The sequence below is a fragment of the Zootoca vivipara genome, chromosome Z (assembly GCF_963506605.1).
Source record: "Zootoca vivipara chromosome Z, rZooViv1.1, whole genome shotgun sequence".
Lineage (NCBI taxonomy): Eukaryota > Metazoa > Chordata > Lepidosauria > Squamata > Lacertidae > Zootoca > Zootoca vivipara.
Window position 1 is genome coordinate 39,515,738 of NC_083294.1, and position 12,598 is coordinate 39,528,335.

The 12,598-nt window shown below is 41.6% G+C and overlaps 1 protein-coding gene across 1 annotated transcript; it reads right to left on the reverse strand.

The window, feature by feature from the left end:
- Window positions 1–2,504: 2,504 nt before the first annotated feature.
- On the reverse strand, window positions 2,505–11,118 carry VMA21 (vacuolar ATPase assembly factor VMA21). The gene is made up of 3 exons (XM_035113582.2): window positions 10,928–11,118; window positions 6,729–6,838; window positions 2,505–4,505 (listed from the first exon to the last, which is right to left on the reverse strand). Exons 1-3 carry the CDS (start codon window positions 11,062–11,064, stop codon window positions 4,363–4,365), a joined length of 390 nt encoding a protein of 129 aa, XP_034969473.1. The 5' UTR covers window positions 11,065–11,118; the 3' UTR covers window positions 2,505–4,362.
- Window positions 11,119–12,598: the final 1,480 nt, after the last annotated feature.

Here is a 12,598-nt window from a genome sequence, read left to right on the forward strand (position 1 = left end):
CCAACAATGTCTGGAAGACCACTAGTTTCTCACCCCTGCACTAGAAATCTCATTTTCAAGACACAGCCTTCTGGTATAGGCACCTGATTGGGCCACAAACAAGCATACAAAGCCCATTTGTCTTTAGGATGCACAAGATGTACATGTCCTCCAGGAGAATTGCCTTCAGTTGAAGAGCCTGGATTCCCACTGTTGTTCCGCTGGTACATGATGAAGAGAAAGGTCACCATTCTCATTCATGATGTCTTCCTTTTAGAAAAGTCTAAGAGCTGCCTAATGAAAATCATGCTTAAACAGCTGCTCTCCCTTCCTGTTGAGCGTCGCTGCTGCAAGCATGCGCGGAACAGTGGTGGAGCACTTCAGTACAGCAGCTCCACTCATTTCTTTCCTTGTAAAAGCTGCTGCTCTCCCATTGAAAACATGGAGAGGGAAAATTCACAGAGCTCAATCAGCAGCCATTGACCAGAAGTCACAAGATAGGAAAAAATGAATGCAGGCAGGAATCCAGGCTTGTTTTTTAACAGAAGGTCCCAGGTCCAATCCCTGGCTAACCCCAGGAAGGGCTGGGAAAGACTTGCCTGAGATCAGCTGCCGGTCTTTATCACATCAATCCCTATGTTCACTGGGCAATAGTCTGAGTCAATTAGGTTCTCTGCGGTTCTGTACTTTTTGTCCCTACCATTGCCTTTGTACCACTTTAAATTCTGCACTTTTAACTTTTGTTTTACTTGTAAGCTGCTTTGTACAGATATTTGCCCATAAGAGAGACATAAACAAGTCATAAATGAATACAGAAATAAAAATAATAATTAAAGAGAGAAAATGGAAGAGAAAGGGCAACATTTTTACAGAAAATGTTTTGGTAGGGGGAACAGGTGGGTGAGCTCTCAAAACATTTTCTGTAAAAATGCAGCCCAAAATGCATTGTAGGAAGTTGCTTGCACGACTAAAAAAGGTTGTGAACATACAAAGCTGCTTAATACAGAGTCCGTCTAGCTCAGTATTATCCACACCAACTGTTTCCCAGCCCTACACGGAGATGCTGGGCATTGAACCTGGGACCTTCAGCATACAAGAAGGAATATAGAAAGCTGCCTTATACAATGTGATAAATTTGGCCCATTTTGCTCAGTAGTATTGGACTGGCAGCAGCTCTCCAGGCTTCCAGGCAGGGTTATCTCACAGCCCCACCAGGAGATGCCAGGGGTTGAACATGGGACCTTCTGCATGCAAAGCATATGCTCCAGCACTAAGCTATGACTGTCTAGTCACACATAAGAGACTGCTGCGTAAAGTATTAAAAATGCTTCAAGGGTTTCTTTTCCACTTAATTCATCTGCCTCCATTTGAGTGACTCTTTTAACAGACAAGCATGGCATTCCTGGTCTAGTGACAGGAAGCAAAGTGTTAAAAGATGCATTACATCCTTTGCTAGCTAGCAGATAAAGTATGTGTCGTAAAACTTCCTATTTCAAAAAAAAGAACAAGAGGAGTCATCATTCAAGCTTATTACTGGAGTGGGCTTAAGCAGAGGAAGAACACAGCACATTGTCTACCCAAGGACCACTTCTGGTTTCAAGAGTTTTGTAATTGTATCCCAGAAATAGGTACAGTACTTTAAGAACTGTGTCTGGACCCCAGTAAGTGCCCAATGCTGTCAGCACCAGCCACTGTTAGATTATCATAACATACTGTGGGCAGCAATAGGCACATTTATAAAGCAAAGGGTTGCAGTTCTTCCAAGCTCATCTGGAAGCCGGCTAAAAGTTTAGGCAAATCCCCTTCCTGCTCCTTCATCTGCAAGAATACGCTACTAGTAAAAGTAGAAACAAAGCAGCTTCCAGTGTTAAATAAAAGGTCTTCCCTGTGACTTCTGAAGAATGAAATAATATAGAATACAGTAACTGTTTTTATATGATTCAAAGTTTCAGTTTCCAATATAAGGATACCTTCAAGAACATCTAAGTGTACTTCCTTGCTGCTTGTCATTCCATCATCCCAAACACATACACACATTTAATAAAGCAGATCAGAAGAAACCAGCGTATAAGCAAACACATATAATGCCATATTATCTATTCCACATTATTAAGAGTGTGTTGGAAAAGGACGGAATGACAAGCAGCAAGCAGAAATATTTGTCTACGGAAAGCAATACAGGAGCCAATTACTGAAAAACGAAAAAACCACGTAAGGCTCACTGTACGAGAAAAGCATTCATTGTCCCAGACAGCATGCTGAGTACATGTTAGGAACTTGACAACATGGCTATGCTGAATGAAGTTTTCTCACTTGAAGGAAGCCTATTCTGTTGGACAGAGCTTAATGCAGGCATGCAGCAAGGATCCTCATCCTGTGTGTCATAAGAGCCAATGTATAGAAAGTAATCAGGAAAACTACAGAACTGAAGGTAAGATATTACTTTGCAAACATGCTGGTTAGCAAGGGATGATTCAACAGCAGTAATTTCATTTTTTTGCATTTACTTTTGAATCCACAATTAATTTATGCTATACACTTTCATTTTATTAAAAAGGTTCACCATACACCAATTCCATAGATAAGGGAAGGAAAGAGAAATTTCAACACAATACACTACAAAATAAATTTGCAATTCAGATGAACCAGCAGCATGTTGCCCAACATTAGATTCCTCCTCCTTTAAAAAGCATACATCTTATTTATAGACTCCCTTAAGACACAGTCACTATTCTACATCCTTACATTTTAAAATATTCCCAGAGCTTTATAGTAACACAAGTAGGAGGTTCTCATTTGTAAACATTTTCAATCCCAGGATTTATCTCTTAGGTTAGGATTTAAAAACAGAGTATATAAAACCTTGGAAGGGTAATGATAAAATATTCAAGATTCAGGAAAGTTGTGGAAGTTAATTTCACCTTAAGGAAAAATTTGTCCTTAAGCAGCACTTCACATTAGCTACTGAAACAGGTACAATTCCCAGCTGCACATTGGTGCATTTCAGCTGTGCTTGGTGTGCTGAATCCTGTGTAGCAGGTTCCAGTGAAATCAAGAAGCGATTTTGGAGCAGTTCTGCCACCAGTCTAATCAATAAAAGTGGCAATTTGTTCAAAAGATTTGGCATTTGTCCATGATTACACATACATTCGTAGCTATACTAAGAAACTCATTTATCGACAAAGACACAGGTTGAGGAAGAAGAGCAATGGCCATCAATGACCATCTGGCAATATTATGGAAAAGGTGACAGTATGAAATGTTAAAGATAGTTAATAGTAGCAGTTATGAGAGGGCAACACAAATCAGGTACATTTATTAAAGCAAACCGTGGGGGTGGTATCCACTCAAGTTTTAGTCAGAGCAGACCCACGGAAATTAACAGGTCTAAGCTAATCATGTCCATTAAATTCAATGGCCCTACTCCAAGTAGAACAAATGGATACATTTCTGGGTCTCAACAAACAATGCACAAACATTCTTAGGACTACCTAATGCTATTACCTCAGTTCTTCGAAATTAGGCAAAGCATTCCATTGTTGAGGAAAAGCATGTATTGGAAGGGGGTAACTGAATTAAGAGTCAAGATTAGGGTAGACTCTATACCAGGCATCCTCAAACTGCAGCCCTCCAGATGTTTTGGCCTACAACTCCCATGATCCCTAGCTAAAAGGAACGGTAGTCAGGGATGATGGGAATTGTAGTCTAAAACATCTGGAGGGCCGAAGTTTGGGGATGCTTGCTCTGTACTTTGTGGGGAAAGGTATCCTACATTAGAAGCCACCATGCAAAAATGTGCTAACAGGTGGACTGAAGTTACAAGCTCCTAGACAGGACTCAATGCATCCTCCCTTCTCCATCATAAAGTATATGGAGCCACTTTTTCAAGCACCTGTGTTAACCATGAAGTGTAGCCAGCATACTGTCAGTCAAGGCTCCTAAAGTTGACCCGTCCGCCCCCCAATACACAGGAATAAAATCTATTTCAAAGAACTTAAACCATTTTTGATCCAGACTCTGTTGGCGAAGCTCTGAAATTCTTCATGTTCAACTTTACGAATTACCTAGATGTTCATTTCAAAGCAATTCTAGGCAGGTTACTAAGCAAGCAAATGTTTCCCAGATGCTCTCTGCAGACAGATTGTGAAAATAGATTCCAGGGTACTCCTGTTGAGACTCCCTTCTAGTCTTCCCGACTCTGCCAGGTCTTGAGGCTCATGAAGTCTGAGCTGTAATTTAAAAACTAAAAACGCTACTGGAATGGGGGAATGATGCAATCCCATCTTGTCCCATTTCAAACACCGACTATTAGACTTTACACTCTGGGGCTTTGCTCCACCTGGAAACGTCCCCTCCTTGCCTGCCACGCTGCAACGGCAACTTTTAGTCCTGCTTCCCTTCCCGCCATTGCCGTGAGCCTTCATTCCATGCCACATAGACAAAAAGAGCGAGCACGACGTGAACAGCTACCACAGCAACTATTGCGGCATAAAAATAGCTGTCTCTGCTTGACATTCCAAAGGTACCTAAAAGAACAAAGGGGGTGGGAGAGAGAAGAAGCATTAAAACTTACAGAAAACCAGTAAAAAAATCAGCCAAGGCCTTCATATTTTCTAGTGACCAAATTATTTATATGATAAAAAGATTGTATGATTAGGGCAGAAGTGGCTAAAGTAAAACTATGTCTTCCTTTAAAGGCCCTTGGCTTCTATAAAACCTTCCAGTGTCATAAATATCTCAATTTGAGGGTTTTCTATGGTTCCAACAACAGCTGCAACCTAGAGAAGATTATCAGTGCTTGAGTCTTGAATCCTACCCTCATTTACAAGAGAGTAAGTCTTGCTGAACTAAATAAAACTTAATTCTGAGTAGACATGCATAGGACTGTGCTGCAAGAATGTTTTCAGGTATGATAAGTTTCACTTATGAAGAAAGCAACACACACAGAGGTAAGTCATGTATATTGACATTCTTCCATGATCAACATATGCAAACAAAATGGACCTTTACTCCATGCTAGCCTTCACCAACTTAGTGCCCCCAAGTCTTCTAGACTACAACTCCTATTGGCTGATGCAAGTTGTAATACAAACTATCTGGAGGGCACCAGGTTGGTGAAGACTGCCACACACCACCTCAGTTATATTTAATACCTTTTCCTGCCCATTAATAGCAGTGAACAGAAGCTCTGAAGTTAAGTTATGCACATTTTAAAATTATTATTACTGGGAAGAGAGAGAGAGAGGGTACAACTTAGCAGCCCTACCAAAACATACCGAAATATATCAGCCACGCCCTTATTTTCAGTGTTTATGCTCCAAACATTGAAGATGGGTTACAATAAATTTTTAAAAATGAACACAAGTTTTTGATACCAGCAAGATCACAGGCCATGTGCCTGTGGGCTGCTGATAAGTGGCAGGGCACCTTAGCAGTGGGTACCAGCCGTGGGAAAAAGCAGCCCCCGATAATTCGTGTACCAAGGAACAACAGTCTGCCAATGGCACTACGCCAGCCAGGCAGAGAGGGAATCTCCTTGGGTGAAGTTATGCATGTTTTGTTGAAATGTTTTTGCTTGCAGTTAAATTGTTTTGAATACACATTGGGAGTATTTGCACTGAAGGTGTGGGATATAAATAATATAAAGAAAGAAATGTAGAGAACAGATTTTGCAGTGCTGTTTGGAAAATATACATAAAAAGGAGAGACCACATATATTCCAAGAAAACAAATGTTACATTTCTGGGTACATTTTCGTGAGTATGTTTTTCCATTTCCAGAGTCTACACCAGAGGATGACTCAGAGAACGGAGAAAATTTGTAAGCTGCTTCTGTTCAGCTATGTAATGACAACTGCCCTTTCATCCAATAAATTGGAGAGTAATTTAGGAGGAGCTCTGCTTGTCTCAATTTTCTAACTGAAAGGATAAGAGATAACTTCTGGTTTCTACGAGAAGCACTGCTCTATCTCCAACACAAAATATATATCTAGACACTACCAAAAAAGTGGCTTTCCAACTTTTTCCCCTGTGGAGCACTGGAATATTGTTGAGGATCATAGAATCAGAGTTGGAAGGGACCCTGAGGGTCATCTAGTCCAATCCCCTGCAATGCAACGAAGGAATCTTTGGAGCTCGAACACACAATCCCAAGATTAAGAGTCTCAGGTTCGAGTGAGCTACAAGAAGCCACTTAGGGATTTTTCAGCCTACAGTCCCAATTGTAATGCACTGTGCTAGATGCTTTTAATTGCATTTTTATTGTTTCTTTTATTTCTTATATTTTGTTAACATTGTAATACAATAAAAGTACAATATAAGAAATGAAAGAAGCAATAAAAACACAATGAAAAATCAATATGAATATTTAATACAATGGATGTCCTGTCTTCCAACTTCAGCCACAAATCCATAGACAAGTCGCAGACAATTTTATGGGAGACACTGCCATAAATTGTTTTCAAAACAAGTTTTATGAAGAATTTGATTTCTACATTGCACAATCAAATTAGAATGACACAGAAAAGCCTCCTTCTTCAGTGTTTTGATACTTTAACATCTTGAAAAATGCTTCAACAAAATATTCAGTGCTCGTTACTATTATTCAAATCCTAAGAATACAAAACCCAAAGAAATGCTGCTTACCACATACCAATATGTAATTTTAAAAAATCATCCAAATAATTGATTTACTTTTAAGATAAAAAGCAAAGATAACAAAAAGCAGCAGGTAGTAATAAAGAAAATTACCTTCAAATACGTATACCTTTGATGAGAAATATAGCCCAATAGGTAACATAATCATTAAAGTTGTGAAGAACAGGAGCGTTCTTAGGGTCGAAGCTAAAGAACTTTCATTTCTGCAAGAAACAAATCAGTGTGAGAAATTTGAGCAGGGCAAGCCCGACATATGGAATGTCCAGTGTTTATTTAACCTGCCGTTTGTAGATGGATAAGGTGCAAAGACAGTTAAGACAGGAATGAGGCAAAACAGTGTTTGCTGAAAAGGCATGTTAGGAGTGTAACAACTGATAAGTGAAAATGAGTAACTAAGCAGGCTCATACTGCAGTAATCACTATGTAAAGTTATTTGCTTCAGAATGTTAAGAAGAAGGTAATACTGTAATACAATGTCTTGGTACTGTGCCATGAGGCATCTCTTGACCCCAACACACCTTGGGTGGACAGGGGATCCTGCTGCAGCAGTAATGAAGATGTTTTTGCTTTAGAGTTGGGTCTCTATTTGTATTAGTCCCACCCAGAAACAGACTAGGCAGCACCAGATCCGCTGGATCCTTAGCTGGCTCCACCGCCCTCACATGATGGTAATGGGCCCAATCCAGGCTTCTTTGCTGTACCAGCCCTGCTGCTGCTGTAGTGAAGGGACATTTTCCTGTTTCTGCTGTCCTGACCAACATGAGTAGCAGGGCTGCTCTGTGAAGCCCTGCCGCTGCTAGACAGGGGTTAGGATTGTAGCCTACTTTTATTTGTTCTGAAATCAACTAATAAATGATGGATTTACTTGTGGAATTACACACATTGCTTAGAACTGCTGAACAAGTCTACTACTGGTAATTAATACTGTCTACGGGAAACAATTAAGGCTATTGTTTTTGACAGACACTATGAAAATGCGCCATTGCATATGGCATGTGATGTGTATGCCATATTGTTCAATTTAATGACTGTATTGATAGGAATTTTAAAATTCTCAATGTCTACAAACAAGATCACAAAGTTGCATTCCTGGCAAGTATTACAACCAGAATTAACAAGCAATCAAATACCTCTCAATGGATTAACAAGTGATCAAACACCTCTCTCTGGATAAGATACCAGCTGTATACATATTGAGAAAGGAAAATATTTAATTTAAACATGGATCACCTGCATTTTAAAGGGCATGTTTTCACAGAAGCAAGTATTATTTCAGATGCTGCCGTGTGGATGAATCTCACAACCAATTTAACACAACTGCGCTGCTGGTGACCCAGCACAGAGATCCATGTTTGCAGAAACATACCAGCACCTCTTTTTTCCACACAGGAATCTCCATTCAATTTGATGGAGGAACCAACCTGCATGCGCAGATGAGTATGGGTTGTATCCAGTGCTGGTCCTGCTCAGAGTTAAACCCACTGAAATGAATGAACATGACTAACTTAGGTCCATTAATTTCAGTGATTCTACACTGAGTAAAACTTACCGTAGTTGTGTACAACCCTATGTGGCATTTTACACTAAGCATCTTTATTTTAAGCATGATAGATTTACAGGCATACTGGAGTAACTAGGCTTGCTTCCAAATTTGCTGGATGAGGCGAATGGCTGGGGATTGTGTGCATCCAATTTATCACTTTAGTCTTTAAAGACCTAAATGACTTAGGACCCAAATATATGAAAGTCTCCTTATCTACATACCCTCTCAGCTGTCTTGGTACTTCCACCACCTTGTGAAATGTGGGGAATGGCAGCCTAGAAGAGGATTTTCTCCGCAGCAGCCCCTAAACTGTGGAATGCTGTTCCCACTCTGGCACCTTTCATCATACACTGAAGATGCATTTCTTTACTTTGGCCTCTTGACATGTAGGATCCTATTGTTGCTGTTGTTGTATTTATTTACTTATAGTCTGCCTTTTTTCCCTAACAGGGACTCCAAGTGGCTTTTGATAAAATAAGAACAGCTAAAGGGGGGGTCATTAAATTCTTCTTCTGATTGCATATTGTTTAAACAGATTTTGATCTTTTGTTTCTATATTATTGTAGTTCTCTCTGGGACCTTATGGAGAAGCATTGGAAAGTCTATGATGCAACACTGCAACCTAGTGGAAATTGGCATTTGTTAGCTGCTACTGTGAATCACAAATGCAAGTACATTTTAGTAGTACTTTAGGCTCCATAAGCAAATACAGCATTTTGTTTGTTATGTTAGATTTTACATTCAATCTGATACTGTACACCAGGGGTGGCCAACTCCCAAGAGACTGCAATCTACTTACAGAGTTAAAAACTGGCAGTGATCTACTCCCTTTTTGGGGTTCAGGTCAAAGTTGTTGAGCTTTTTTAGGTAGGGGGAAAGCTCTATTTTTTGGGGGTGCAGGACAAAAAATTGAGCTTTTTAAAGTTGTTGAGCTTCTTTGGGGGGGGGACTCAGTGATCTACCAGTGATCTAGCACGGATGTCCAGTGATCTACTGGTATATCAGGATCTACCTGTTGGACGTGCCTGCTGTACACCAATCACAGTTTATTTTTATGTGGGCTTCCACTGGTCAATGCTTGCTTTGTTGAGTTAGTTGTTTATACCAAAATAAAGTGACCTGGCCAAGTCTGAATGTCAAAAACAGGTGCATTTAGATCATGTAAACTGGCTTATACTGGTCACCTCCTGCTTACATACAGAGGTATTCTGGGCTGACTTGTCTGAACAGCATTTGCTTCTTGAGATCTAAGTAAAGAGCCAGAATGGTGTGGTTAGAGCTTCAGACTTTGGCTGGAAAGATCTGGATTCAAACATCAACTCAGCTACAAACCTTACGGGGTGACCTTGCCCAGTATATCCATAAGATATACTTTTTAAAGAGCTATAGACTGCCACCATGAACAAATGGTAATATGAATTCCAGTCATGATCAGTTGTCAAGGTCAAAACTTTTGTTTTGTCATAAACTACATATGGCAAAGGAACATTTGTTTTTGCTTTAAATAACAGTGTTTTGATCATTTTAATTTCAGTAATGAACATATTTAAAAGATAACTCTGAAAAAAGCCCTTCTGGTTTTTTATTATATCCAACACCCACCAGGACAATTTTCAATCCAACCCTCTTTCTGCTCCTCATCCTTTCCAGATGCCTACATGATCAAACTGAAGTACAACACACACCTTGCCAAAACCAAACTACATGCTAGCCCAAAATGAAGACAATACCCTATCCTACTGTTCCCCCGCCCCTACTGTGGTATTCAGCAGCATACTGCCTCCAATTCAACAGGATGTTCATTTATTAAATTCATCATCTCGGCTTTCTACCAAATGGGTGTTCCATACAGCCAATCATCAGGTAGCTGCTGATAAAGAAGATTCCTCCAGGTTTGCCTAAATCACCCTTTAAATCCATCAAAGCTGGTGACTATCCCCACTTATGCCTGTGGACTACATCAAAAAGCTAGCATGGTAAGTCAAATACAGTAGCTTAGTTGGTAGGGCATGAGACTCTTAATGTTAGGGCCGTGGGTTCGAGCCCCACATTGGGCAAAGATTCCTGCACTGCAGGGGGTTGCAGAAAATGACCCTCCCAACTCTTATGAGAGAACATTCCACTCCATCCCTCTCCCCTTGACAGGAGGTCTCTGAATCCCTGACATTTCTAAGTAGGGCTGAGGAGGCCCCACACCTGAAACCCCAAAGAGCTGTTGGAAGCCAGTGTAGAAACCAAGCCTTCAGTTATTTGAAGAAACACCCTGCTGCCGGTAGAGATTCAGCGGGAGCCTTCTTGTGCCAATCTCTATTCCGCCAGGCAATCAAAGAGAGCTTCCCCTACCCCCCCCCCAAATAACGGCCTTTTGGGTGTTGCTTTTAAAAAGAAAATCCTTCCCACCCACCCACGCTAACTTTTTATTGCAAATAAATCGATGACACACTGAGCCACAAAGACCAGTGACCTGGCTCGGCATTAAGGCAGCTTCCTATGTCCCTGTTTCGTTTCCTCATTTTGACGTGCAGGGAACTCCCAAACACACACGCACCCCCATCAGTATCTGGGGGGGGGGAGCACGTCGCCTCCTCCCCCGGTCAAAGCAAGCGAAGGCCACAATCCTACATTCACTTACCTGGGAGTAAGCCCCATCGACGGGGCTTACCTCTGAGTAGGCATACCCAGCACTTCCCCCCTCCATTCCCACCCGCTTCCCCCCCTCCATTTTATGTTATTTGCTTTAATTTATAACCTGGGATCGGGAGGCGAGAGCGCGTTCAGGGCGGCCTTGTCGTAGCGCTCCATGTCAGAGAAGGTATCAGCCTTTCCCCACACTGCCTCTCCGGCAGCGGCGAAAGGAACAGGAGAAGCTGCGCGCGCAGAGAGCATCCTGGTCAGCTGACGCCTTCCCTTCCCATCCTCCTCAGCGGCCGCCGGTCAAGTGACGGCGGGAAAAAAAAGGCTCGCCGGGGTCCCTTGCAGAAGGGAGGAGAGCGAGAAAGGTGCCTAGACTTTCTCTCCGGGTTTCGGGAAATGCCTAGACCGTCTCCCAGGGCGCCCTCTTCGGAGCCCCAGAGGTAAGAGGTAGAAATGCAGACTGTGATAAATGAAAAGCCTGCGTTTTCTCGAGATGTGAATAGGACTGTGAGGGACTGGGGCATAGCTGCCAAGTTATCCCTTTTTAAAAGGGATTTTCCCTTATGCTGAATAGGCTTCCACGCGAGAAAAGGGAAAACTTGGCAGCTATGGACTGGGGGCGACAAGCGGAGGTAACCGGTTTTAGTCCTACTCGGAGTTGTTGTTTAGTCGTTCAGTCGTGCCCGACTCTTCGCGACCCCATGGACCAGAGCACGCCAGGCACTCCTGTCTTCCACTGCCTCCCGCAGTTTGGTCAGACTCATGTTAGAACACGGTCCAACCATCTCGTCCTCTGTCGTCCCCTTCTTCTAGTGCCCTCCATCTTTCCCAACATCAGGGTCATTTCCAGGGATTCTTCTCTTCTCATTAGGTGGCTAAAGTATTGGAGCCTCAGCTTCAGGATCTGTCCTTCCAGTGAGCGCTCAGGGCTGATTTCCTTAATAATGGACCTGTTTGATATTCTTGCAGTCCAGGGACTCTCAAGAGTCTTCTACTCGGAGTAGACCCGCCAAAAGAATTCTTTAATATCGGGGTGGGGGTGGGGTGGACTAATCTAGGCTGCGTTCGCAGGCGTTCGAAGCACATCCTCTTCCTCAAAGGATTCTGGGAAATGTAGTTTGTCCCTCACAGAATCCTCAACAGCAATCAATGCATTACAGTACAGTGCCCAGAATCCTTTTGTGTATGTGTTTGTTCGTTGCAATTGTGCTTTTGAGATACAGTGGTGTACACAGCTTTAGTTGGTTAAAACCCAACATTTTTTATTATTTTTATTATTTTTTAATTGCTTTGTGTTCAGTGAGGCCTGTTTCATACAGGTTCATCTACAGTTATCATTTGTACTTTAAAAAACCCTCAGCAACAGTACAAATTCACTGGGAAAATATTAATACACTATGTCTTAAACAGCAAATAAGATATTTTTAAAAAAGAAAAAAAGCTGTGTCAAGAATGACCATTGATTGATGGGACGGTTACGAATAACTCTACTTACGAATGTTTCTACTTACGAATGGAGCTCCGTCTGCCATCTTGGATGCAGTTTAGACAGGATTTTTTCTACTTACAAATTTTTAGATAGGGTTGCTTCAACTTACATTTTTTTCTCCCAATGCATTCTTATGGGATTCGACTTACGAATTTAACCTGCCATTTTTTTCCGACTTACAAATGTGCATTCGGAACGCATTAAATTCGTGAGTAGAGGTACCACTGTATTCTTATTTGATTTGTCAGTAGGGATTGGTTGGAGGATGGATGGCGGCTAACAGATTGAGGTTGAATC

What these genes read in the sequence shown, in the direction of transcription:
- VMA21 (XM_035113582.2), bottom strand. Translation starts at nt 11,064, where the DNA reads ATGCTCTCTGCGCGCGCAGCTTCTCCTGTTCCTTTCGCCGCTGCCGGA. An exon ending in CTCTCGCCTCCCGATCCCAG is followed by an intron (nt 6,839 to 10,927) that starts GTTATAAATTAA and finishes TGTTTCTTGCAG; the next exon opens with AAATGAAAGTTCTTTAGCTT. An exon ending in AAAGGTATACGTATTTGAAG is followed by an intron (nt 4,506 to 6,728) that starts GTAATTTTCTTT and finishes TTGTTCTTTTAG; the next exon opens with GTACCTTTGGAATGTCAAGC.